This window comes from Triplophysa rosa, linkage group LG11 (genome assembly GCF_024868665.1).
Source record: "Triplophysa rosa linkage group LG11, Trosa_1v2, whole genome shotgun sequence".
Taxonomy (NCBI): domain Eukaryota; kingdom Metazoa; phylum Chordata; class Actinopteri; order Cypriniformes; family Nemacheilidae; genus Triplophysa; species Triplophysa rosa.
The window spans coordinates 20,350,122-20,376,670 of record NC_079900.1 but is presented as its reverse complement, the minus strand read 5'-3'; the positions used below and the strand labels follow the sequence as shown (position 1 = coordinate 20,376,670).

The window sequence follows — 26,549 nt, the reverse complement described above, 5'->3', positions numbered from 1 at the left end:
GTCAGAGTTTCTTCCATGGGCAGAATATGCGCAGAACTCTTTAAGGCATTCGTCCACTGGTCTAACCCCGTTTCAGTGTGTACTCGGGTACCAACCCCCTATGTTCCCGTGGTCAGGAGAACCCTCTATCGTACCGGCAGTTGACGACTGGTTTCGTCGGAGTGAGAGGGTGTGGGATAGTGCTCACTTACGTCTGCAAAGAGCTGTCAGGCATCAGGAGATACAAGCCAATAGACAACGTCGCCCACATCCTCCCTACCAACCTGGACAAAGGGTCTGGCTCTCAACACGGAACCTCAAGTTGCGGCTACCTAGCAGGAAGCTCAGCCCAAGGTATGTTGGTCCATTTAAAATCACAAGACAGATTAATGACGTTACCTACCAATTAGAGCTTCCTGTTAATTATCGTGTCTCTCCATCCTTCCATGTTTCCCTCCTCAAACCGGTTCACCCGGGTGCTGACCCCAATGTCGAGAATCGAGAGCCACCTCCACCGCTGGACATTGACGGAGCTCCTGCATATGCGGTCAGGGAGTTGTTGGACTCTAGACGAAGAGGGGGTCAGCTCCAATACTTGGTGGACTGGGAGGGGTATGGGCCTGAGGAGAGATCTTGGGTAGCCGCAGACGACATCCTGGACCCATCACTCATCGAGGATTTTCATCGAGCCAGACCCAATCGTCCAGCACCACGACCACGGGGACGTCCTCGTCGAGCGCCAGGAGTCGCTCCTAGGGGTGGGGATTCTGTAACTCCACGCCAGCAGAGGGAGCCCTCTCCCGAGTATTGACTGGCTACCGCACTCGCTGCCTCACTGGTTACTTCCTGTTCTTGGACTATTTAAGCATGCCTTTCCATTTACCCATTGCGAAGTATTGCCAGTTTATCCTGCCTTACCAAGCGTTTATTGTATCTGCCTTGTTTCCTCTGTTATGACCATTGCCTGTCCTGTTCGGTTTACGTCTGCTGCCACATCCCCTTGTTACGTTGTTTGGATCGGACTGCTTTATGGTATTTTACCTCTGCCTGTTTCACGTTTACGCTACCTGCCTATCGATTTGGATTTGTTTGCTGTGGATTTTAATAAACGACTGCACATGGATTCTGATTCGGCTTCAGCCTCATTACATAAACAAATAAATAAAAAAATGACAAAAGCATAAAACAATAGCTAAAAATGTAACTAAAATTAATATAAAAACAAAAAATCTAAAAATAAAAGCTATTTTAAAATATTTATAAAACTAAATGAAACAAAACTACAATAACTCTGAAATCCCATTTAAAAATTCATGAAATTACATACCTTGAAAGCAAATTGTACTAAAATAAAAGAATAAGATTGTACGAATTCATACAAATCAGCCACCCCGTAAAATAGTTATGAATTCCTGTGAGCATAGCACACAAATATTGATATTTATTCAATAATACGTGACCCATGTGTTTACACAATACCACTGAAAGAGACAAAGTCAACGTGTCGAGTGTACCAAATCCCTCCTCAAGCCCACTCCTGCATCTCCATGGTAACAGCTTGACTGGCTGACCCGTCATGTTTGATTGGACTTCCAAACACACTTCTACTGATGCATTAACAACTGCTCTCCTCTCTCTCTCTCTCTTCAGGTTTCCCCCTCACATCCAACCATTCACAGCCTCCTAAACAGTTTCACTCACCTGATGCTTCTTTCACAAAGTGAATTGAAAAATCTCATGTTACAGAGTGGGGTTTTGAGTTGACAAACCTAATAAACCCAGTGTAGTTAAGATCTGATTTAAAAGTATCACAACACTCGCTATAGCAGCAAAACAGCCAATCGCATTATATGCGTTAAGAGTGTGCGTGATTTATTTCCCATGAGAGAGATACTTCTCCACTGATGGCATCACGTTATTCCATTATTTATATTTGGTGCTTTTTTAATTAATAAATATTTTATTTGTACAGAGCTGCCTGGTTTAAAATCTATTTGCAATCTGGTACACCAAACTTGTATGTTTTTATTGGGGGAACTTCAGTAAAAATATATCCACCTGTGTGACTCCCTGTTTGTCCAAGCAATGGAAGTCTGAAAAATCTGTTTGATAAATAAACTTGAAGTGTACAGAGTGTACTTTGAAAGTGGCTCTGTTTGTGTCTGTGTTGGTAAATGTAGGGAAGGAGGGGGCAGTAGTCACTGGGGACACGAGACATCCGCCTCACTGCACCATAAAGCCGTGTGACTCAGAGCTCATGTACAGACTCATATTCCAGGAATCCCTCCTACAGTGCCTTAATTCGCTCTCACTATTTCTAAACCTTCTCCTGAGCTGCTTTTTTAGTCCAGGATTTCCAAAAACCGAAAATAGAACAGAGAGGTTAAAAAAGGCACAATCCTTTTGCGATGACAAATAGTTCTGTACTATATATCAAACCAGCATCATTACACTGTTTTCATTGTACAGTAACTTAGAGAACTAAGCAGTTTTTCCTCTTTCATAAATAGATTCTTATAATATAACCAACCTATATATAATCTTTACAAAGCAAAAATGACAACAGGGCCATGTACACAGAGCAAGAAAAAGGGATAGGGTAAAGGGATAGCTTACCTTAAAATAAAAATTCTGACTTGTTTATTTATGCCCATGTTATTTTAAACCTGTATATGGCTCTTTCTGAGATATTTTGTGAAATGTCACAGTGTTTTTTGTCTATACAATGGAAGTCAAGGGCGACCAACAGTTCTTGGTTACCAACATTCTTCAAAATATCATCTTTGTGTTCTGCAGAACAAAGAAAGTCAAACAGGTTTGAAATTACACAAGGGTGAATAAATGATTTCATCTTTGGGTGAACTATCACTTTTACCTGTTTCTAGCTGCCTGACATTTGGCACAGATGAAAGTGAAGAAAAGGGCGATTTATGGTTCTGCGTCAGAGTAAGCAACGCTTGGGTTTTTATTCATACTTGTGCGTTCTTGTCTGCACCAACGTGCAATTACACATGCCGACCGCTAGTAGGAAGTGTCCACAGGCATGTTGCTGGCAGTATCAAGGCAAGTGCCAAAGAAGAAGCGGCTTGTTGCTAGAAGGGATACAGCTACGGATGGAAGTGGTGAAAAATCTCACCATAAATTTACAATAAATGAGATTATCTTACGCCTACACCTACCCCAACCCTAAACCTAACCTTACAATAATAAAATTATTGTATTTAACTGTTTTCAGCGTGATAAAAATTATGCGGTATTGAAGTGCACATGCCCAGTGGAGGTTGGTGTATCCCTTCTAGCCTTAACCTTGTTGCGTACACTTTCGGATGTAAGCATTTAGCAGTGTTAGCTGAAAATAGACGGTTTGTTTTGTTGCAGCTTGAATTGTATATGGAACAAATCATTTATTTAGATAAGTGGTTCTCAAATCCATTTAAATAACTGGCGCTCCCCCCCATTCTGTACATTGAGGATAAATAAGATAATGTGTCAAATATGTTCGATATAGTTTATATACAGTATCTCACAGAAGTGAGTACACCCCTCATTTTTGTAAATATTTTATTATATCTTTTCATGTGACAACACTGAAGAAATGAAACTTTGCTACAATGTAAAGTAGTGAGTGTACAGCTTGTATAACAGTGTAAATTTGCTGTCCCCTCAAAATAACTCAACACACAGCCATTAATGTCTAAACCGCTGGCAACAAAAGTGAGTACATCCCTAAGTGAAAATGTCCAAATTGGGCCTAATTTGCTATTTTCCCTCCCCGGTGTCATGTGATTCTTTAGTGTTACAAGGTCTCAGGTGTGAATGGGGAGCAGGTGTGTTAAATTTGGTGTTATCGCTCTCACTCTCTCATACTGGTCACTGGAAGTTCAACATGGCACCCCATGGCAAAGAACTCTCTGAGGATCTGAAAAACTGAATTGTTGCTCTACATGAAGATGGCCTAGGCTATAAGAAGATTGCCAAGAGCCTGAAACTGAGATGCAGCACGGTGACCAAGACCATACAGCGGTTTAACAGGACAGGTTCCACTCAGAACAGGCCTCGCCATGGTCGACCAAAGAAGTTGAGTGCACGTGCTCAGCGTCATATCCAGAGGTTGTCTTTGGGAAATAGACGTTTGAGTGTTGCCAGCATTGCTGCAGAGGTTGAAGGGGTGGGGGGGGTCAGACTGTCAGTGCTCAGGCAATATGCCGCACACTGCATCAAATTGGTCTGCATGGCAGTCGTCCCAGAAGGAAGCCTCTTCTAAAGATGATGCACAAGAAGGCCCGCAAATAGTTTGCTGAAGACAAGCAGACTAAGGACATGGATTACTGGAACCATGTCCTGTGGTCTGATGAGACCAAGATAAACTTATTTGGTTCAGATGGTGTCAAGTGTGTGTGGCGGCAACCAGGTGAGGAGTGCAAAGACAAGTGTGTCTTGCCTACAGTCAAGCATGGTGGTGGGAGTGTCAAGGTCTGGGGCTGCATGAGTGTCGCCGGCACTGGGGAGCTACAGTTCATTGAGGGAACCATGAATGCCAACATGTACAGTGACATACTGAAGCAGAGCACGATCCCCTTCCTTCGGAGACTGCGCCGCAGGGCAGTATTACAACATGATAACGACCCCAAAAGAAGCTGAGGGTAAAGGTGATGGACTGGCCAAGCATGTCTCCAGACCTAAACCCTATTGAGCATCTGTGGGGCATCCTCAAATGGAAGGTGGAGGAGCGCAAGGTCTCTAACATCCACCAGCTCCGTGATGTCTTCATGGTGGAGTGGAAGAGGACTCCAGTGGCAATCTGTGAAGCTCTGGTGAACTCCATGCCCATGAGGGTTAAGGCAGTGCTGGAAAATAATGGTGGCCACACAAAATATTGACACTTTGGGCCCAATTTGGACATTATCACTTAGGGGTGTACTCACTTCCCTTTCTGTCGGTCTCTCGAAGTTGTGTCTAGCCTACAGATGGGGTTCGGTCTTGAGAACCTATCAACTTCTGACTAGTTTAGAAAAGGCCAATGAAATTGGCGAATGAAATTTGCATGTTAAAAGGGAGACGGCGTGCTGCATTCATTCACCTTTTGTTCTTCGGAGCCTTCACACTGATTGACTTCGAGACTTCAATCTCTATGCTGATTTACTGCTGGAATCTTATGACGTGGTGCAGCGGACGGTCCCTTCCTGCAGCGACTTTCCCCTGAGCGTCTCGGCAGTTCCAGAAGTGTTCGAGTTTTTTCCTAAAAGTGCAAATTTCTCCAGCGTGGCATGTCCCGCTGTTCTCATGGGTGCAACACACTCATCGAGGAGGGGGATGGACACAATGTCTGCTTCCAGTACGCTGGGGCAGACATTGTGGATACGTCCTGCTCACACTGCGGGCGGTTGACGATTCAGACGTTGCGTCACAGGCGGCTGTGTTCCCACGGGACTCAGCCACCTCCTCGTCTGCTTCCCGTTCTGTGACAGCAGTGTCCACTGCCCTGCTGTCCGCTACGGCGAGCAGAGAGGGTGATATGAGAATTACTGTGAGTGCTAATCCGTCAGCCACCGGCTCGAAGCTGCCTCCTCTCTCCACTCTATGGCCATCCTGCAGGTCCATCAGGCCAAGGCGTCGAGAGAGCTCCACGAGGGTAAGACCGACCCAGCGCTTATCCAGGAACTCCGCGCCGTCACCGACCTCGCTCTACGGGCGACCAAGGTGACCGCGCGGGCCCTGGGTCGGGCGATGTCCACACTTGTGGTCCAGGAGAGACACCTCTGGCTGAACCTTGCACAGATGAGTGATGCCAAGAAAGTCCGCTTTCTCGACGCACCCATCTCGCAAGGGTGGGCTGTTTGGTATTCTGTCGAGCAGCAGTTCTCGACAGCAAAGAAGCAGACAGAGGCTATCAAGCATGTCCTCCCCCGCCGCGATTCGGCCGCCCTCCGGCCGTCGATATCTCGTGCACCGTCTGCTTCCCAGCAGCCCTGGTCCTCTTCGACGCCTTCCGGCTCCGGTGCCCCCACTCAGGCGGCCCCCCGGAAGAAGACGTCAAAGAGGAGACCACCACCCCGTCAGCAGCAGCGGCGGAAGCCGAAGCTGCCCTTATCGGAAGACCCCAGGGAGATCGAGAATACCATCGGGCCCGACCCCAGCCATTCTATCGCTGGTTGGTCGATCCAGGACGGTTCCTGCCCCGTCCCAACAGCCCACTTCTAAGAGTTTTCTCTCTCTCTGGGTGTTTATCACAGCCACTCTCACCCTCTACATGACGGTGTTCGGCAACTCGACGTTGCGGCGAGACCCAATGTCGAGGATAATCAGCAGCCCTCAACACTCTCAATCGACGGTGCGGTGTGCTACATCATCGCCAGGCAGGTAAATCAGCAGAGCCGATCTCCTCTCCGGGGGCTTCCCCACGGCGAGGGATCCGCACTGCCAGCCATCGAACCACCCCCCGGGAGGTCGATGAAGCAGAACTTACCCCTAGCCTCCCTGTCTCGGTCCCTGGGAGCCTGACAAGAGCTTCCCAAACCGTCACGGTGACTACGGGATACGATCTTTCTCGGCTACGCGATCTAACTCCCCAGATGCCCACCCAAGTTTTGGGGCATCCTCTTAAACCTCAGTCAGAGGCAATGATGCTCCCGTGCTTCGGGCCGAGGTCGCCACCCCTCTGGAGAGGAAGTGATCGTGCTCGTCCCTCTAGCAGAGATGTTCAACGGGTTTTACAGCCCGTACTTCATCGTCCCCAAAAAAGCGGGGGGTTGCTAGATCTGCGTACCCTGAACAGGCACCTACTCAAGCTGCCATTCAGGATGCTCACGCAGAAGCGCATCCTGGCATCTATCAGATGTCAAGATTGGTTCATGGCAATCGACCTGAAGGACGCTTACTTTCATGTCTCGATTCTCCCTCGTCATCGCCCGTTCCTACGGTTCGCTTTCGAGGGTCGGGCATATTAGTACAGAGTCCTCCCTTTCGGTCTGTCCCTGTCCCCACGGGTCTTCACGAAGATTGTGGAAGCCGCCCTCACTCCCCTCAGGGAGAGAGGTGTGCAGGTACTAAACTATCTCGATGACTGGCTCATCTTGACACACTCGCTAGATCTGTTATGTACACACAGGGACCTAGAGCTTCGGCACCTAGATCGATTGGGACCACAGGTCAACCGAGAAAAGAGCAAGCTCTCCCCTGTGCAGAGCATCCTCTTTCTTGGTATGTAACTCAACTCTGTCTCCATTACAGCGCGACTGACTACAGAGCGCGCTCAGTCAGTGTTGAACTGCCTGGAATATTTCAAGCAGTCAACGATCCCCCTGAAACAATTTCAGAGACTCCTGGGCACATGGCATCCTCGGCGGGGGAGATACCCCTCGGGTTGATGCACATGAGACCGCTCCAACACTGGCTACAGAGTCGAGTTCCCTGGAGAGCGTGGCACACTGCAGCAGGCTGATGGTGATTACGCCTCTCTGCCGATGCACCCTAACCCCCTGGTCTTTAATGACCTTTCTACGGACGGGGGTCCATCTCGGGCAGGTCACGAGGCGCATCGTGGTGATGACAGACGCCTCCCTGCAGGGTTGGGGTGCCGTGTGCAATGGGCACGCAGTGTCGGGGCAATGGACGGGTCCCCGCCTGCGCGGGCATATCAACTGCCTAGAGTTGTTGGATGTGCTACCTGCACTGAAGGGGCTACAACCTCTCGTGCAGGACAAGCACGTGCTGGTCCGGTCGGACAGCACAACTGCCATAGTGTATATCAACCACCAGGGTGGCATTCGCTCACGGCAGTTAACACGACTCCCCCGACGCCTCCTCCTTTGGAGTCCGCAGGTGAGCAGATCCCTGCGAGCCACACATATCCCAGGCGACCTGAACCAGACAGCCGATGCGCTCTCTTGTCAGTTGACGCCTCGCGGAGAGTGGCGACTCCACCCCCGCGCAGTCCAGCTCATTTGGGTACAGTTCGGGCAGGCTCAGGTAGACCTGTTCATCTCCCTGGACACCACCCATTGCCCGCTAGGGTACTGTGCTCTAGCGCACAGCTGGCCGTGGGACAAGCGGAAGTATGCCTTCCCCCCAGTGAGCCTCATTGCACAGATCCGGTGCAAGGTCAGGGAAGAGGAGCATCAAGTGCTACTAGTTGCGCCGTACTGGCCCAACCGGACTTGGTTCTTGGAGCTAATGCTCTTGATGATAGCTCCCCCCTGGCCGATTCCCCTGATGAAGGACCTGCTTTCCCAGGGGAAGGGCACGTTATGGCATCCCAGGGCAGACCTCTGGAACCTCCATGTCTGGCCCCTGGACGGGACGAGGAGATCCTGAGTGGCCTACCCCCTGCGTCGGTTAAGACCATCACTCAGGCTAGGGCCCTGGCCACTAGGCGGCTATATGCCTATAAGTGGTGCCTCTTCTCATCCTGGTGCTCTTCTCGAAGAGAAGACCCGCGGAGTTGCTCGATCGGGAACGTGCTGTCCTTCCAGAGACTCGAGAGTAATCTCTCCCCTTCCACACTGAACGTGTATGTAGCTGCCATTGCCGCTCATCACGAACCAGTTGCTGGTAAATCTCTAGGACAGCACAACCTGATCATTTGGTTCCTAAGGAGCGCGAGAAGGCTACCGCCTCGTCCGCGCTCCGTACCCTGGCGTGACCTTGATGCGGTCCGGGTGGACCTCAAGGGGTCCCCCTTCGAGCCCCTTGGAGATGCCGCTCTTTCTCACCTCACGATGAAGACGGCTCTCCTGATGGCGCTCAAGAGGGTAGGGGACCTTCAAGCATCCTCCGTGTCCACAGATTGCCTAGAACTCGGGCCCGGTGATTCTCACGCTATCCTGAGACCCCGGCCCGGCTACGTGCCCAAAGTTCCCACCACTCCCCCTAGACACCAGGTGGCACTCCCCACTGGGGAAGAACCCCATCCGTGTTGTGTCCAGTACGCGCATTGCGCCTCTACTTGGACCACACAGAGCCTCAGGAGCTCTGAATTCATCGGGAGAGAGAGAGACTTGCGCTTATTCTGAAATTGCAGTCTGAAAGACAAACATACTTATATGATTTTAAGATGATGTAGAGGTAATTGCTGCTGCTTCCTGAGTGGACGTTTGCCTACTTTGTAGATATTAAGCTTTTGTGCGTGGCCTAAAATTGGACTTCGTAGGGCCTACAATGAGTCTGTGCGGCCACTCACACGCGCAGCTTCAGAAGGAACATTGGCCTCCGTCAATTTGCAATCGCGTTCCTCCGTGCATGGGTTGGGGTTTTCGGGGAACTGTTGCGCCCCACCTGCAGTACACCTGCATCCCCAACCCCTTTTGAGAACCATTGATTTAGATAATTCATTCGGAAATGCATATGAGTAAAACGCGACGCTATCACTGAGTTTTTTTTACCTGAGGGAGGAGTTCAAGCAGACCAATCACAGTGTTTGCGGTCCACATCGAGTTTACGCGTTGTTACATTTTTGGAGAGGTGCGCGTCAGGCTACGGCGTAGGGTACAGCATAGGGTATGCGGCTCTGCGTAGGTCTGATGCAGAACCATAAATCACAATTAAAGGGGAACTCCTACCAATAATGAAAATTAATTATTTACCACTAATTATTCACCCTAAAGTAGTTTAACATCCCTAGGACCTCTGTTTTTCCCCAGAACGCAAATTAAGGTAGTTTTGGAAGCTTTCTAACTCCTCCATAGATTGCAACGCAACCAAACACATGAGCCACATGACAGTGCATCCAGTGTCAGCATCGCTCAACGCATGAGCATTCTGACCACACAGGCTCTATGTCAGAAGTCAGAGCGATGCTGACACCTGATGCACTGTCGGGTGGCTCTCGGGAACGCGTGCTGGAAACTAACACTCAAATCAGGAAGTTTTTGAATATAGTCGTTAGTTTTGTTTGTTTGAGCACAAAAAGTATCCTTGTCGCATTACCACCGGAGTCACATGGACAGTTTTACAATGTCTTTACGCACTTTCAGCGCTTTGAAGATTGGTTGCGATGCAATCTAAGGAGGATTCAGAAAGTTTCCAAAACTACCTTAATTTCCGTTTTTGGGAAAAATGGAGGTCCTACAGATGTTAAACTACTTACTAATTAATGGCAGGATTTTCATTTTTGGTCGGAGTTCCCCTTTAAGTCTATCACAAAAAAAACACAATTGTTTATTTCAGGAAACTCGTTATGTGTGTTGTTTTTCTATTGTCACATACTATGTCTTTGTTTTTATATAAACATTTAAGCAACAAATTAAAACTCAATGCACTGTAAAAAAAAGCAGTCTAAGTCTATCGCCCCCTAGAGTACGGTTTCTCAATGCCACAGCAATGCTACAGTGCACATTCATTTTGTTCAACAAGATGGCTGTTCACGTCTGTGTTTGCTTACATGCAACATTAACATATTTCAGACCATAGAAATCATGAGATTAAATATGGTAAAGAGACTGTAACAAAATGTATAAATTAGTCCATGCATATTGTACAGTACATCTCCATTTTATGATTTTCCAAAAGAAGAGAGACAGATTTGTCTCATATAAATGCGGTCACTACCTTGTTGTAAAATACAGACGTCACTGCTTTAAATAACCAAACTCTGTGCATACAGACTGAGATTAAGAGAAGTGACATCTGTATTCTGCTGCAGTGTGTTTGTACCCTGAAGCGTTTGATTTTATGAGCAGCCCGTTTCCCTTTATTAAAAAGCTGTTCAAACACAGACGGGTCAAAAATGGATTAAACTTCTCAAGATGGTATAGTGCCATTTCAGCACTCTGCTATTGTGAGGGAAATAAAGGATTGAGAGCAAGAGAGAGAGATCTCCCACCAACCCCAATGTCACAGACTACAGGCACATGTCTGCCTCTATAGTGAGTTTAGGGCTTAAAATGATACGGTCATGGCACATAGCGGAACATAGCGGAAAGAAAGTCTTTGGTTTTGTAAAACTTGTGGAAGCCTCTGCTGCATTCTGATGAAAGACAATGCAAGAGGTACTCACAGAGATGCTTAACCGGCGTGAATGTCCTCTATACTCGCAAACTGCAAAGACGCTCATAGTGGTGCAATATGGCTCCTTAAAGGGATAGTTCACCCTAAAATAAAAAATCTACTCTTTATTCATCCTCACGACTCTCAAAACTTGTATATGACTCTTTGTTGTGCGGAACACAAAAGAAGGTATTTTTGAGAAATGGTGTTTGGTTACCAACATTCTTCAAAATAATCTCTTTTGTGCTCCGCAGAAGAAAGTCATACAGGTTTGAAATGACATGAGGGTGAATAAATGTTTTTGGCTCAACTATTCCTTTAAGAACTGATGTATCATTTCAAGCCATATGGATTCTCTGAAAATCAAGGAATCCAAATTCTTCTAGCTACGCAAGTTTAACTTCTATGTTCTGAAGCATGAGAGAAATTCATAACACAGTGCATTACTTTTAAATTAATATTAAGAATACATTTCCTGAAATGAGCCTGAAAGAGCAAGTTTAGGGTAATATGTTAATAATAGTTGTTATAATGTAACTGACAACTCGTAAAAATCCCCTAAACCATGAGTCTTCAACCGGTGGAACTGCAAGGGGTCCGCTAATTACTGTTTACTCACAGGCAACTTTTTGTTAAAAATGTAAAGCATGGGTACAGAAATATTACAACCAATGTTCCAATTGCTTCCATTGTTTCCCTCATCTGTAAGTCGCTTTGGATAAAAGCGTCTGCTAAATAACTAAATGTTCTCTTTAAGATGCGCACGTGCGCAGCCGCGCACACTCAAAGAGTGCGTAAAATGGGTTTCTTCAATCAGGGAAATGTCATAAACGGCTAGGGATGCACCGATACCATTTTTTAAAGACAGAGTACGAGTACCGATACTTTTTTTCTGGTACTCGCCGATACCTATAACCGATGCCTGTATAATGTACAATAATGTTAATAAACCAATATCTTACTGGTACATTTTTTTTCTTTTGTTTTTAGGTCTACTTAAATTTAAGTACTATTTTTAAATTAAGTCCAATTTTTTATTATAAGTAGCAGAATTTTACTAGCAAATTTACTTCTGTTTGCTGCATATTCTGCATAGCCAGTTTATTACTATGCATGTAAACACGTGAAAACAGCTTTCTTTTTAATCTGATTTTTGATAGATATCAGTTTATTTTATGCATGCAAATGCACTCATTGAAGTTATTGAGCTCCCTCGCATTGCAATTTTAACCTGCGTGCGGACAAAAACATCCATTCAGGCAGCAGAAGCGATAGAAGAAAAGTTACATTTGGAAAATAAAAAACCGGTAGGGCCTAAATCAAATAGTACCTATGTCTTTCTTTAAAGACTAGTTCAGAATCAGTGCATTCTGTCTCCCTTCTGATGAAAGGAGTTGCGTGCAAATAAAGTGCATTCTCATATATTTCTGAACTTCTTTTCAAATTCGTTAAAGCTGTAAAGAGCTCATTTGACAGGCAAATGACACCACGCCGCTTCTGCATTGCAAACTCTGACAAAACTATCGTACGTGTTTGCAATCAATGAAACGCGCACCGTGTGCTGATGGTGCACGTCAAACAAGTTGCCCCAAAAATAATGCGGACTCGTTGCATGTTGCTCTCCTTAGTCTGATGTGCTCTGCAGAAAAAACTTGTGAATTTCCGTGTAACAGCCGCGACAATGCTGAGCCACGAGAATGACGACGGAGCTCAAAATTATAAAATAGCGGTGTGTTCTGCAACACACACAGAGAAGCGGGGGAAAAAGAAGAATTAAAAAGAATGACACTTAATAAAACGGCCTGCTTTTACAACAGAATGCATCAAATCTGCACTGATTTCTTTCGCATCCAGAGACAACATCTACCTCCAGTAGAATAGTCTTTGTGCCATTAACCAGGTCAGTCATCTCATTGAAGCCTTAATAAAAACTAAGGTTCAGGACAAGTAAATGTTTAACTGTCCCCCTGGACAGTTTCCAGCCTGCCACACAATGTACAAGTACCACATAAACATCCAAGTTCACACATCATTTAGCTCTTCATTAAACATAAACTTTAGTCATGCCAGGAACAGATTGCCTACGTGCCTGATATCAAATATTTAGTATGTAGATGATGATGCATTGAAATCTGAAGTTCGTCGAAGTGACAATGAGTTATTTGTGCAGCCTAGTTTCAATAAAAGTTTGAAAACTTCAATAAATCTTCAACAGAAATGAGATAATAAAGACTGCTGGGAAAGTTTGTATTCCAAAATAAAATGAGATTATGATATGACCAATTTAACTCTTGTTTCTATTATTACGAAATTTGTAACCATCTCTACACATTTGTGACCCTGGACAACAAAACCAGTCTTATGAGTAAATTTTTCGAAATTGAGATTTTTACATAATCTGAAATCTGAATAATTAAGCTTTCTACTGATGTATGGGTTGTCAGGATCGGACAATATCTGGCCGAGATACAACGGTTTAAAACTGGAATCTGAGGATGCAAAAAAAATCTAAATATTGAGAAAATTGCCTTTGAAGTTGTTAATCAGGGGCACTGTAACAGGCCATCCACACTAAGTTTGTATATATTTAGGGTAGAAAATTTACAACATATCTTCATGGAGCATGATCTTTACTTAATATCCTAATGATTTTGGGCATAAAAGAAAAATCGATAATTTTGACCCACACAATGCATTTTTGTCTTTTTCTAAAAATGTTCCCGTGCTACTTAAGACTGGTTTTGTGATCCAGGGTCACAATTGCAACACAGACTGTAGTATAATTTATAAGTTGTGGTTAAAACCAAATGAATATAACAAAACCTACCAAAAACAACCCCGTAGTCTTTGTAGCGCAGTGGCAGAGCTGTTGTCCAAAAGACATACGAGTCCCCACAGACCTTCAGACGTGGACATTAATTCCAAAACTCATCACCTTGGAGGCCTTCAACATGAGAGTTTGGCTTTACGAAGCTGTGGCATCACTGACTTATCACCTCGTCCTCCGCTAAGAGAGGACATTCTGCATGAGAACGTGTTTTTTAACAACACCAGACCCCAATTGTGTTGATGCATGGTAGGAAGGAAGCCGGGGGGGTATGTGGGGTGCACCTGTGTTCCTTTTTTAGTCACCACTTTTTCCCATGCACACATATTCCTTCCTTCTCCTGGCTCAGCACGCTCAGCCAACATCCAGCTGAGCTGTTCTGTACCCTGTCTTTATATACTTTCAAGTCATGAAAGCATAGGCACACATACCCACAATCCCTTTCACCATCATGAGCAGATGCTGACAGCTCTGCAGAGTGTTGGTGATGTGCCAGTCTTAACACTACTGGAAAAACACATCTCCAATAAGGGACCGCCGGAGAGCACAAGTCTGCATTCTTCCAGACGGGGAACATTATGCAACAGACTCTTCTGCTTCGGGTCATTTGTATGAGCAGCACATTTTTCTCTCCCTCTCTCTCTCTGTACAGAACGAGATCCAGCTCTGTTTGCTTCAGCGGATAAGCATGTATCAGTTGGAATCGGAGTATAAACAATGAGCACTGGAACGTTAATGGATGAGTTCATTCAGACCCACGACAGTGTTGACCTTTACACACTGATATAGAGCAGAGTGCATCAGACACTAGCCGAGACAACGGGAAAGCACGAGTAACGACACGTGACATTTAGGGAAATATACTGCCTCAGAATGAGGTGGGATGGGGGACTGATTCTTCTATTACACAGCAAGATAGCGTTTGCCCCCGTTTGGACCTACATAAATCTCCCTTTATAACATACAAGAATGTTTTATGACAACACAAGAACGATCAGCTCGAAACATAAAATTGATGTAATTTATAATCCTGCAGAGTCTGGTGACCTCATGATGCAGAAGGTAGGCAGCCCATTACGCTACATTCGACAATACTGTATATTTCTGCTCCAGTATGTACTGCGACAAGTAAATATATTTGTTATTCATTTGATACTATAAAGTAGAGGTGGGTGTTAACTTGTTTCATGGTGTGTGGTATTTTATTTCAGTGTAACGATATATATGACAATGTAGTTTTATAAATATATTCATAGTGTTGCACATCTTTTAATAATAATTTCCTCCTCCTACTCACGGCACATCCCCATTTACTTCCACTGTACAGAAACGAAGCCAAAATGTCTGAGATATAGCCATTGACATATTGCGCCGATGACATCATTTGGAGCCAGAGTTTGCTCAGTAATAAGTGGGAGATGAATACAAACTAACTAAAATGACAGAAACCATCTTTGGCAAAAATATATTTGAAGTGTAATTGGATTTTTTTAGTTTGGTGTGATTCCCATTTGTTTACATGGCGAGGGCGGAGTTTATGACCTATACTGCTGCCAGCCACCAGGGCGACATTCAATTGCTTTTGATTCACTTTTCAGGATGTGTGCAACACGCCTAGCTTGGAAGCAGAGCCTGTTAGAGGTTCTTAATGCAATGGTAAGATTATTAAAGGGGTCATATGACACGGCTAAAACAAATATTATGGTTTGTTTTACATGTAATGCAATGTGTCTACACGATTTAAGGTTCAAATACGCTGTATTTTCCACATATCGCATGTTTGTATCTCCTCTTTGCCCCGCCTCTCTGAAATGCGCAGATTTTTTACAAAGCTCATCGCTCTGAAAAGCGAGGTGTGCTATGATTGGCCAGTTAACTAGTGCGTAGTGATTGGTCGAATACTGCAAGCATTTCACAGAAATGTAACGCCTCTTACCATATTTGGAACATCAGGTTCTAAAGCAATTGTACTGACAGGTACACCCATCTTACTTTCGTATACATTTGGGTGGTCTTAGTCAAATCATGTACTGACGTAGATCTGTGGGGGTGTGGTTACACGAGGCATTTCAGGCAGGTCTGGGTGAGCATTCGCTTTTAGATAGAATGCATCTTTTGTTCCCACACTTTCATTTTTGCAATTTTACGTGTCTAATACATGCATGGGCAACTTATAACACACCAAAGACACAGAAAAACACGTATTCGTGCCATATGACCCCTTTAAGGTATTCCATTTTATTGTTTACAAATTTCTATAGCAACCCTCACTGGTTTCATGTTTAGTTTTTTATATATTTTATCAATCTTGGTAATGAATTCACTTACTAATTAAAGTGTATTACCCTAAGCTATTTAACATATTTTGCCATTTTTATAAGTAGGGTTGCACTGTGTACCGGTGCTACGGTAGCATCACGATGCTATAGCTTCAAAATACCCACGATGCCACTTTGTTTTTAAACGGTAGTATCGTAGTACCGTAAGTAATGTTGAATATGCGTATTAACATTCATCAACACTTACATCTGCCTTTTTGCTGTGTTTCTCCCCTAAATGGATACGTGTTTTGACTCGGAAGAGATTCAGTGACTCATTCGTCAAGACACTTGTTCTTAAATAAATCAGCAAACTCATTTTGAATTCAATTCAATGAACTGACTGAATGATTCACTGACTCGGTAAAAAATAACTAACGTTTTAGTTTCACATTTAAAGTAGGCTAAGCCTAACATTTCAACGTTTAATACAATATTTGGTTTATTTTGTAGATTTCAATTGGCACAGCATCGTGATACTACTTGGTATCGCTGGTATAGCATCGTAAGATATTTTTATGGTACCGTGACAACCCATTTATAAGTTTCACTGACTTTCAAAATCATTGTTGAAAATATACACAAAAAAAACAGAGATTTCATGGGGGCATTGTATCCTTTTCTATGCAGAAATAAACACAAGGAAAAACTAAAAAATGTTCTTCAATAAACAAGCAGTGCTGAATCAGTGGAAAACTCTCGTGTTCCTCTATTCAGTAGCCTAAGAGTTGATGCTGACAGTTGCCTTCTGTCAACCACTCAGTGAGTGACGGTGAAAAAAAGAGACACAGAAAGGGATTTGTTGCTATTGGGTGTTTAAGCAGATGAGTGAATGGAGATATTGAACTACAGGGTGATTCAAGGAAGGAATGTTGCTTCATGAAGCTAGCAGCAAGCAGCTTTTGGCATGTAACCGAAGCGCTAGTTTAGCACAGATGGCAGCCCATGGTTTCTGTAAGCACAGTAATTAACAGGGCTGTGACGGGTGATGGGGCGAGTGGTCATTAGTGCCCAGTCTAAGAAGCTTTTTCTTCATTTCACTTCATCTATTAGTCTATTCAAAAGATATAAATACAAAGACACAATTAGATTTGTTCATGTTAATGACAGCTGTAGTGAGTGACTGCCTAGCTCTGTTTCAACATCTGGTGTGCTTCCTCGGTTTCTTTTCTCCTATACATACTGTATACTGCATACTTAGATTCTAAACACTCTACATGTGCATCACACAAATGCTGTTTTTCTTTTTGATGTTTAAATGAAAACATATTTAGCATTTTGGCATCTTGAATTAAATCAATCATTTTGCTGCTGCCTTAAAGCAGGGGTCGGGAACCTTTTTTAACCAAACAGCCATTTTTTCCAGTTTTGGTTCATTTATTTTTGCAAAAGAACCATTGCAAAAACTATAACATCTTTCAATGTCTTCAATACTAATAACGTGATTTATGTCCACAGTCTCACTTATGGTCCCTGTGGGGATCAATTGTTCTTTGCCTTCGATAAGAGAACATGTCCACAGACAAGGCAAAAAACAGTGAAACAAACGAAACAGTGCATACATCTGGACCTCAAAAAAAATATTTCCATGACTAATAAACAATTTACAGGTTTACATTAGGCCTCCATTCAATTAAACTTCATTATATCTAACATATAACCATTTTAAAAAGTGCACGTTCATAGTACTGATACTCCCAAAAACTGCATATGTGGCTCAGTGGTAAGAGCATGACGCTAGCAACGCCAAGGTCATGGGTTCGATCCCAGTGGATTGCACATACTCAGATACAATGTATAGTATCATGCAATGTAAGTCGCTTTGGATAAAAGCGTCTGCCAAATGCATAAATGTAAATGTAAATGTAATGTGTCTTCTGACTTTGCATTGCAATGTTCGACTTCTTGAAATGCTGCATGATCGGCGAATGTCTGACATCAGAGTACCGCGTTTCGAAAACACACGGAGCTCTGCTCTCGCGCCACTTTGATGTCATACGCCGATCGGTCTGCGCAACACCTCATAAAAGCGAACATAACTAGCGTCTTGCTAATAGCTTTGTAGTTCGGTTCGTAGGTGGTCAAGACACTTACATACCGGCATTACAACTCCTCCGTCACAGTTTACTTCCTTGTGTTTTTAAAACTTTTTACATGTGATTACGTAGCGCGGCAACAAGTTCTGTATCATACGCCACAGAGAGCCGTAACTTTCAATAAAAGCATGACGCTCGCTCTTCTAAAGACCTCGCGCTCTGGGTAAAAAGCACGCGGCTTTCGATATGATGCTGGGCTGCCGGTGTTGTGCCGAGAAATGACTCCTGCCAAATTATGACTCTCCCATCCCCACTAACATTAGGTGTTAGGATTAGATGTGGGGGAGGGGTTAGGATTAGCTAATCCCCCATCAAAATCAATGAGGGGAGTCGTAATCTGGCGGGGAGTCTAAATTCGGCACAACACCGGCGTGAGAGGTTACCATATAAACGTTGTTTGCCATTGATTAGTGTCGTGACGCGGCTTGCACATAGCACTGCATGCGTGTATTGGCCAGGACAACCTGAAATATTCATATACTGTATATTATGATGTTTTTAACGATCAAATGTTGGTGAAGGGTAAGATACCTGGCGAGCCACACGATTCTGAAAAGAGCCACGTGTGGCTCTCGAGCCATAGTTTCCCGATCACTGGCCTTAAAGGGATATGAAAATTCTGTCATCCTCAAGTTGTTCCAAAACTGTATAGAAATCTCTGTTCTGTTGAACGGTATTTTAAAGAATGTGGGAACTAAACCAATCTGGGCACCATTAACTACCATAGTAGTTTTTTCCATACTATGGAAGTCTGTAGTGCCCCAGGTCTGTTTGGTTACAAGCATTCTTCCAAATATCTTCCTTTGTGTTCATCAGGACAACAAAATTCACGCAGGTTTGGAACAATTTAAGGGTGAGTAAATGATGACAGAATTTTCATTTTTAGGTGAACTATCACTTTAAATCTGGCGAAAAGAAGGTCTTTCAGAATACACTGCAATTATTCTCCCTTTCTTTTGGAAAAGGCGTCATGTTGGCTGGGTGCCATAAAATGCTGTCTATGTAGGCAGCTCACGAGAGCCTTTAACCTGATGGCGAGCTTGGTTGGGTTGTCCTCATCCCTAGATAATTCATAATTAATTACTCAGTCATTTATTTTTAGTGCAGAGTATCTTTGCGGTGCCTCCGCAGTAGGTTTATATATGTGTGCGTGTCTCTGTTGAGACCCACAATCAGGAAGGAGACCATGTGTTTTTGTAACTGTTCCTTTCCAGGAACAACATGTGTAGCATAGATAAGAAAGCAACATCCAGAAAGAAGAAAAAAACATGACGACAAACATACATTTAAAACTAAGACTCGCATAAACAACTACTACAAACAGACACACACATAATAAACCAACATAAATACACACCAGTTTTTTTCCACACAAACATCATACAGGGAAACCCTGAGCACAGATATGGCATCTATTATGAAATAAGAGCGTCCTGTCTGTTCTCCACATTCTCAAGGTCTTTCACATCCAGCTGCCTGTTTATACTCTTTCCTGTATACTGTAAAGCATTTTTATATTTTATTTAATGCATTACGCATCTGAAAGCACAGCTCAAAATGTGGACGCACATCTCCTGATGCTGCACTTCATCTAGATCGGTTTTGAACACGAGATGACAGTTTGTTCAACATCTCAGCAATTATGAACCTAATAGATATAGAGAGCTTCTTTTAGAATGACTATGATGATTCATTTTTTCAGACATTTAATTACCAATTAATTGATTCTGAAAATACAGTATTTAGTTTAGCATGTCTCTGCTTTTAAATACATAAATCTACCTCCACCAACCCACAATGAACACTCTTCATAAATTTTACACATCCTCTCAAAGACATCAACACACACGCACACTGCGGTACTCTGGCAGGCTGCCTCACGTGGTGTGGTAACCAGCATTCAACCCAGTCGGGGTCAGGGCGAGGTGGTGTATTAAATACTGCATGAACTCATCTGTCAGTTAGACGCAGTTGAGCAAAAGTGCAGACGTGCAACAATATATAAAACAATATGTATAAAATATGTATGTCTTCTTTTAGGCAGACAAGGTTTACAAGTATATTCACATGTGAAGTACAGGGAGCGCCACTCTCGAGGGTGCTGGAAAAAGTGCCTTATATAATATATACAACGTATAAGCTAAATATACTGTACTGTATACTGTACATGGCAATTAAAACACTAACTTATAAAGTGTGTTTGCACCAAGAACAACAGTTTTTGCTTTCAAACAGATTTCCCAAATACTGGTCAACAAACACCCCCAAATTCTCATAATTAAAAAATATGTAGAAAAACATACATCAGTTTTTCTGTGTAGTGTTTATTAACGTCCTGTAGGGGTGAAAAAAAATATTTTTGGCTGTTGAAATGTATTTTATGTACATTGTTAATCATCCGACTCTTGCCCTTTTGCAAGCGTTTTTGGGTTCAAACATCATGAGTTCAACTCCCGTAACATTGCTGTTCTGATCAAATGTAACGATTGAACTTTAAGCCACTTTGGATAAAAGCGTTTACTGTACATTTAAAGGCGTGTAATTTTTTGGAGGAACTATTGACAGAAATGCAATATAATATACACAACTATATTTTCAGAAGTGTATAAAGACCTTACATAATGAAGCGTTATGTTTTTATTACCTTAGAATGAGCTGTTTCTATCTACTGCGGGTCCCCTTACATGGAATTCACCATGTTGTTCCTACAGTAGCCCTAAACGGACAAACTGCTCTACAGAGCGCGTTTCGTAAATACGTTATTTCCTTCGGCAAAGAAACATTACAACATCTTTGTCCTGTGTCAGCCACCGTAGCGCTTCGAAAGGGAGGGGTGGAGTGAGCCTTTGGTTGCAATTCACAACCTCACCACTAGATGCCGCTAAATTTCATACACTGGACCTTCATACCAAATGTAACAGTTATAAACAAACCCTGCTGTAACTGATGTGTGACGGATGACGTGAGCTCCGCTGCTTTACTCCTATTGGTAGTTGTTCCCGAAAGTCGCTCATCATTTGCATAAAGTTGAGCAACTCTCAACTTTGTCACATCGCTAGACACGCCCACTTGCCGTCAAATGGTCACTGTCGCTCAAATCGGCGGAAGTTGCCAGCTCTCTTCATTTTCAGTTGCTTTGTCGCTAGGTGTCGCTGGTGGTGTGAATGCACAGTTACATTGAAATGACCCTGTCCATGGTGCTGCTTCTGTGCACAGGTGCCTTCACCTTCACTCATCATATTACTGAACACCAGCACAGCTATTTAACTGGCATTAGAGCACAGCAGTCCATTGCAACAGAAGCAGACTGCAGTCCAATGAGTGAGCGTAAATAGCCTCCTGATGGCTATGCTGTGGATTAATAGGTCTATCAACTTAGTATTGATCTGTTGACAAAGAGGGCACGTTTGTAGCAAAAGACAATCCAAAACCTCAATATTCTCATACTGTAAAAGCCAACAACAAATACAGAATGAAATCAGCAGCATTCCTTTCCAAAAACACTGTTTCTAGAATTACCCATCTATCTTTCTCTTACCAACTGTATCTCATTCTGCAGAAGATTGCTTGTGAGAAGACAAAATAATTAAGAAATGAATGAAAAGTTTGGAGGAAATATGGAATTTTTCTGTATGTTGGTTCTACACACATAACCTGTAGAGACCATACCGTACATGTGTCGTCTGATATAAAAATAATGAAAGACAATGTACAGTATTTTGTATTGAGGCTGGTGATTTGGCCTTTGTTTCTGTTTCTGTTAGTGACTGAAATTATACACACCGATGTGATAAAGACCTAAATATAATTTTCTCTAAATCTAATTTTATACTGCAATCCCTGTTTGTTAACTCTGAATTAAAGAGGCCATATGGAATCAAATGTTGCCATATCCTTTAAGATTTCAGCCCTCTATGTTTTTTTAAACATCCTTTAACTTTCAAAGCTCAGAGCAGAGTAAATAAACATTCGAGAAAAAAATCCTCTAAGAAAGAAAGCCTTAAGAGTCGACTGGAGTCAGAAAGAATTACACACAAATGAATAAACAGTCATGACCACAAGTATGTCTTAAAGTATTCTGCAATGAGGACTCTGTTCTTCACGACCAGGCAGCAGCAAAGCTCACAGATCACAGACAGTTTGATGCCAACCACATCTGTGATGTATGTAACTTTACAGCACACTTGAATAGAGTTGGCCTTAAAGGGACAGTTCATCCAAAAATGAAAAATCTGTCATCAGTCATCATCTGTCATTTACTCACCCTCAGGTTGTTTCAAACCTATATACATTTCTTTGTTCCAATGAACACAGGGAAAGATATTTGGAAGAATGTTAGCAATTTTCAGTTCTGGGACACCATCTACTACCATAGTGGGGAAAAATATTGTATTTTTTTGTTCTGTTGAACACATAATGAGATATTTTGAAGAATTTAGGAAAACAAAGAGTTCTCGGGCACCTTTGACTACCATTTAATTCTTCCTACTATGGTAGTCATTGATGTCCCGGAACTGATTACTAACATTCTTCCAAATATCTTTATTTGTGTTCATCGGAACAAAGTAATTTATACAGGTATGAAATTACATGAGCGTGAGTAAATGATGACAGCATTTTCATTTTTGGATAAACTATCCCTTTAAGAACCCACCACTCTAAATAACCAACTGCATGAAGAATGGCTATAAACTCTGACACTAAGAAAAAGGCTGCCCTATGAGGACAACCACTCCACTTATGAATCCTTTTATGTGGGTCCAAGTCCTCCCCACACCCACATCTGAATGTAACAGACACAGGGAATCATAAAGAATTTAACCGTTTTGATTCTTAATCCGAATCCACATTCTAAATCCTGTTCCTTAAAGGGATATTTCACCCAAAAGTGAAAATTCTGTCATCATTTACACACCCTCTTTTCATTTCAAACCTGTATGACTTTCTTTCTTTTGAAAACACAAGAGAAGATATTTTGAAGAATGCTGGTAACCAAAAACTGTTTTTGTGTCCAACCGGTTTTGTGTCCAATAGAAGTCAATGGCGACCAACGGTTTTTGGTTACCAACACTCTTCAAAATATCTTTATTTGTGTTCTGCAGAAGAAAGTTATGCAGGGCTAAAATGATAAGAGGGTGAGTAAATTATCAAGTAATTACAACTTTTGGGTGAACTACCCTACACACCTAAATGCAAACATTTATTCCACTCTTATGTTCCACTCATGTTATTCAAAACATTTATATGACACAAAAGAAGATATTTTGAGAAATGTCTCAGTGGTTTTGTGTTCATTTGATGGAAGTCAATGGGGGCCAATGTTGTCTGGTTATCAACGTTCTTCGATTCTTTTTTCTAGAGATGCACCAATATATTGGCCAATAATCGGTATCGGACAATAAAATCACATTTTCACACTATGGGCCGATAATTTAAAAACAGCCCTTTAACACTGCTGTAATATGATGAAGGAAATTACATTGTCACATTACAATCCAAATGACTTTGCCATGTCCTTTTCCGTATTAAGAATACTACGAGTATGAGTATGATTAGCCTCCTGTCACACGCCACACCATTCAGCGCCACTGAAACATTGATTCTCAATCCCATTACTCGGCCGGTCAAAGTAACAGATTCCTGCTGACTCCAGCCCATTATAAGGCATGTATATCACCCGGACTGAGCAAGGCAACCTACAGTCGCCCAAAATATGCTCTTATACAGCAAAAGGGAATCTTACAGCCTTAGCCAATCCACCAACATCTTTACTGCACCACCCGATCAGGGTGGGCTGTTGTGAACCAAATATGAACACACTGTCCTAATATCTTGAACTGGTTGTGTATCTGGTGTGTGTTTACAAACACAAGAGAAGGCAGACGTCTTGATGTTTTCTCTCTAAAGGCAGATTTAGTAACACAGGACGTTTCACGCATTGGAAACGTCTGTGGCCCTTACGTTACAGTTTGCCTTTAAAACGCTGATCTGCATGCCCACTGTGTGCATATTCAAAAACCTTGGAGAAAACACAGACACATTAAAATGGAAAAAGGACGGGGAACAAGAATGAAGCAGCAAAAGAAGTCGACCCCCTCCGAACCCCCCTATTCAGAGGCGGATGAACAGTAGCTGATTCATTAGTATGCTGCGCGTCACCTTGGCCAGCGCTTTTGGCTCTATTTATGGCACCACCTATTTCTCTCCGTACCTAAGTCACAATAACTGATGGCGCTTCCATTCTGCTTGCTAAGGTCTTGGCACACTCACACCCACTCTTCGCCCCTGTGTGCACTGCTTCGCTCTGAATGACAAGTGTGAGTCGACTGCAGACGTGCAGCCGAGCACCCCACTGCGATCTGCTTGGCTGGGCCTCTCTCGCTGGGCTGCAGGGAATGTATGCAGAGCGAGCTCTAATCCGCTTGATTCCTCAGTATGTTGAACCACAAACACCACACAGAGTTACAGCACCGCAAGGATGAATCTCTCTCACGAGCGTGGCTTGCCCTCGAGGTCACCCAGTCGACTGCTGACTTCTCGGGGAAGTAAACACCAGTGCTCAGATATGTCAAACATACAGACGTTACGCAACGGAACTGCCTTGGGAACACAGAACACACAACGATAGGAACACAACAATTCTGGCTGACTAATGCCAAGTCAGCTCGTTCTCACTGCATACATACAGTAGGCTACGCATCCACACCTTTAATATGCAAAACACACACTGTCTCTTAATGATGAACATGCATGTGCATGCACAATAACACACACACTTGTCTTCTAACATATTATTCACAATAAATGCTTGCAAAAACGTCTCTAAAATATTGTATATTCAAATAAACATGTTTATGATTTTGTTACTCTTTCAAGAAAATAGATTAAATAAAATTCACTATATTGATTTGACCAAAATATCTATGCAATTTGACCGTGACAGACAATTGCAAGCCTTATGTTTCACATAATTTTATATCAATGCATATTCAAAGAACAATACACGATTTCAGGTCTTTGTGATTTTACTCACCTGGGTCAAAATGCGAACTGAAGGCAAAACTGGGATTTAAAAACACAGAGGACATGACCACGACAAATACCGACGCTCTCATCCTCCCAGTAAGGCTTCAGTTATACTGCAGGGTACCGCAAATGTACATTAAAAAAGAAAGACAAAAAAAATCGCTTTATAAAAGAAGATCAGGCATGAGGGTGGTCAAATGCATCATGAAAGTGAGCGCGCGTCGCGTCACATGCGTCGGATTAAGAAACAGATGCAGGAAAAACATCTCCGCTCGTCTCTCTCTCTTCTGCATGTAGGCTACTGCGTTTCAGTGTAAAAACAGCACGGTGTCTCCTCTTCCATCAGTCTGTGTGCTGAATCGCGGTTGAGCACCTATCAACGTCGCTTTTTTTCCATGTTCAGGCTATGCACCAAGATTCTGGTGTTTGGCAGTTGTCCAGACTCATTCCAGCAAATGTTTTGCCCTGCCTGCAGCTGTTCACTCCGGACACGCGCGATTCATCGCCGTTTTGCGCTCCGCTCCGCTCGATTTGTTATGATGATGTGGATCGGGGTTATTAGTGCGGCAGGGGCAATGATGGACAAGAGACTGAGAGGTAATGACAACAAGAACGTGAACGACGTGCAGTCAGCATATACCTGCTCTAAATGACTGGTGAAATCTGTTTTGATTGTGTGAGGTGATTAGTTATTCCTCATAACTACGTTACAAAATATCATTTGGAAATGAATAGACGCGACCCAAAAGTTTTATAAAAAAAAACGTTTGTGTTTGTGTAAACAAAACGATAATAGTCCTAAAATGACAAGTAACTAAATTAAAGTCTTAAGTAAAAACTAAACTAATTTACGTCATTTAAGATGGATAGTCATTTCAGGGCGGAAGTGCATTTTCAGATTTTAACTGAAGATTTTGAGGGTACATGAATTTTAAAAAGAAAATGGCCCACATTGATAAACTATTTACTATAAACGCTGCAATATTTCATGAAAAATTAAGAATTGTCATTTTTTATTTCACTGGGACTTTAATGTCGATAAAAATAATGTGAAGTTACCATTTCCAGTAAACAATGTTATGCAACTGATTTTTCTTGTTACCATGAGTCGTTTATCAATATGTGTTCTTCAGCTGTTTCACGTACAGAGAATGCATGAAAGTACCTGGATGTGTTCTTGAAATCAAGGAGGTGTCAAATGCAGACTTGCACGTACCGAACCCGCTTTAAGTCCCAGAAGTCATTGCGGTGCGTCCACAAGAACACGCCTGTCCTTTGGGTTCTTGGAATTAAGAAACAGCCCCTCTCCCTGTGTTCCAT

The 26,549-nt window shown here is 43.0% G+C and overlaps 1 protein-coding gene across 3 annotated transcripts in view; it reads right to left on the bottom strand.

Annotated features, from left to right (window-relative positions):
• aatka (apoptosis-associated tyrosine kinase a) overlaps nt 1–26,031 on the bottom strand; it is a 72,412-nt gene extending 46,381 nt beyond the window's left edge. The window contains exon 1 of one of the 3 annotated variants that reach the window (XM_057344965.1): nt 25,237–26,031. In XM_057344965.1, coding sequence (XP_057200948.1) covers nt 25,237–25,318 — 82 coding nt within the window. In that variant the 5' untranslated portion in view covers nt 25,319–26,031. Of the gene's footprint in view, nt 1–5,059; nt 5,167–13,789; nt 14,049–25,236 lie in introns of those variants that run through there. The other 2 variants (XM_057344966.1, XM_057344967.1) reach the window with 2 other exon arrangements.
• Between the last annotated feature and the right edge of the window lie 518 nt (nt 26,032–26,549).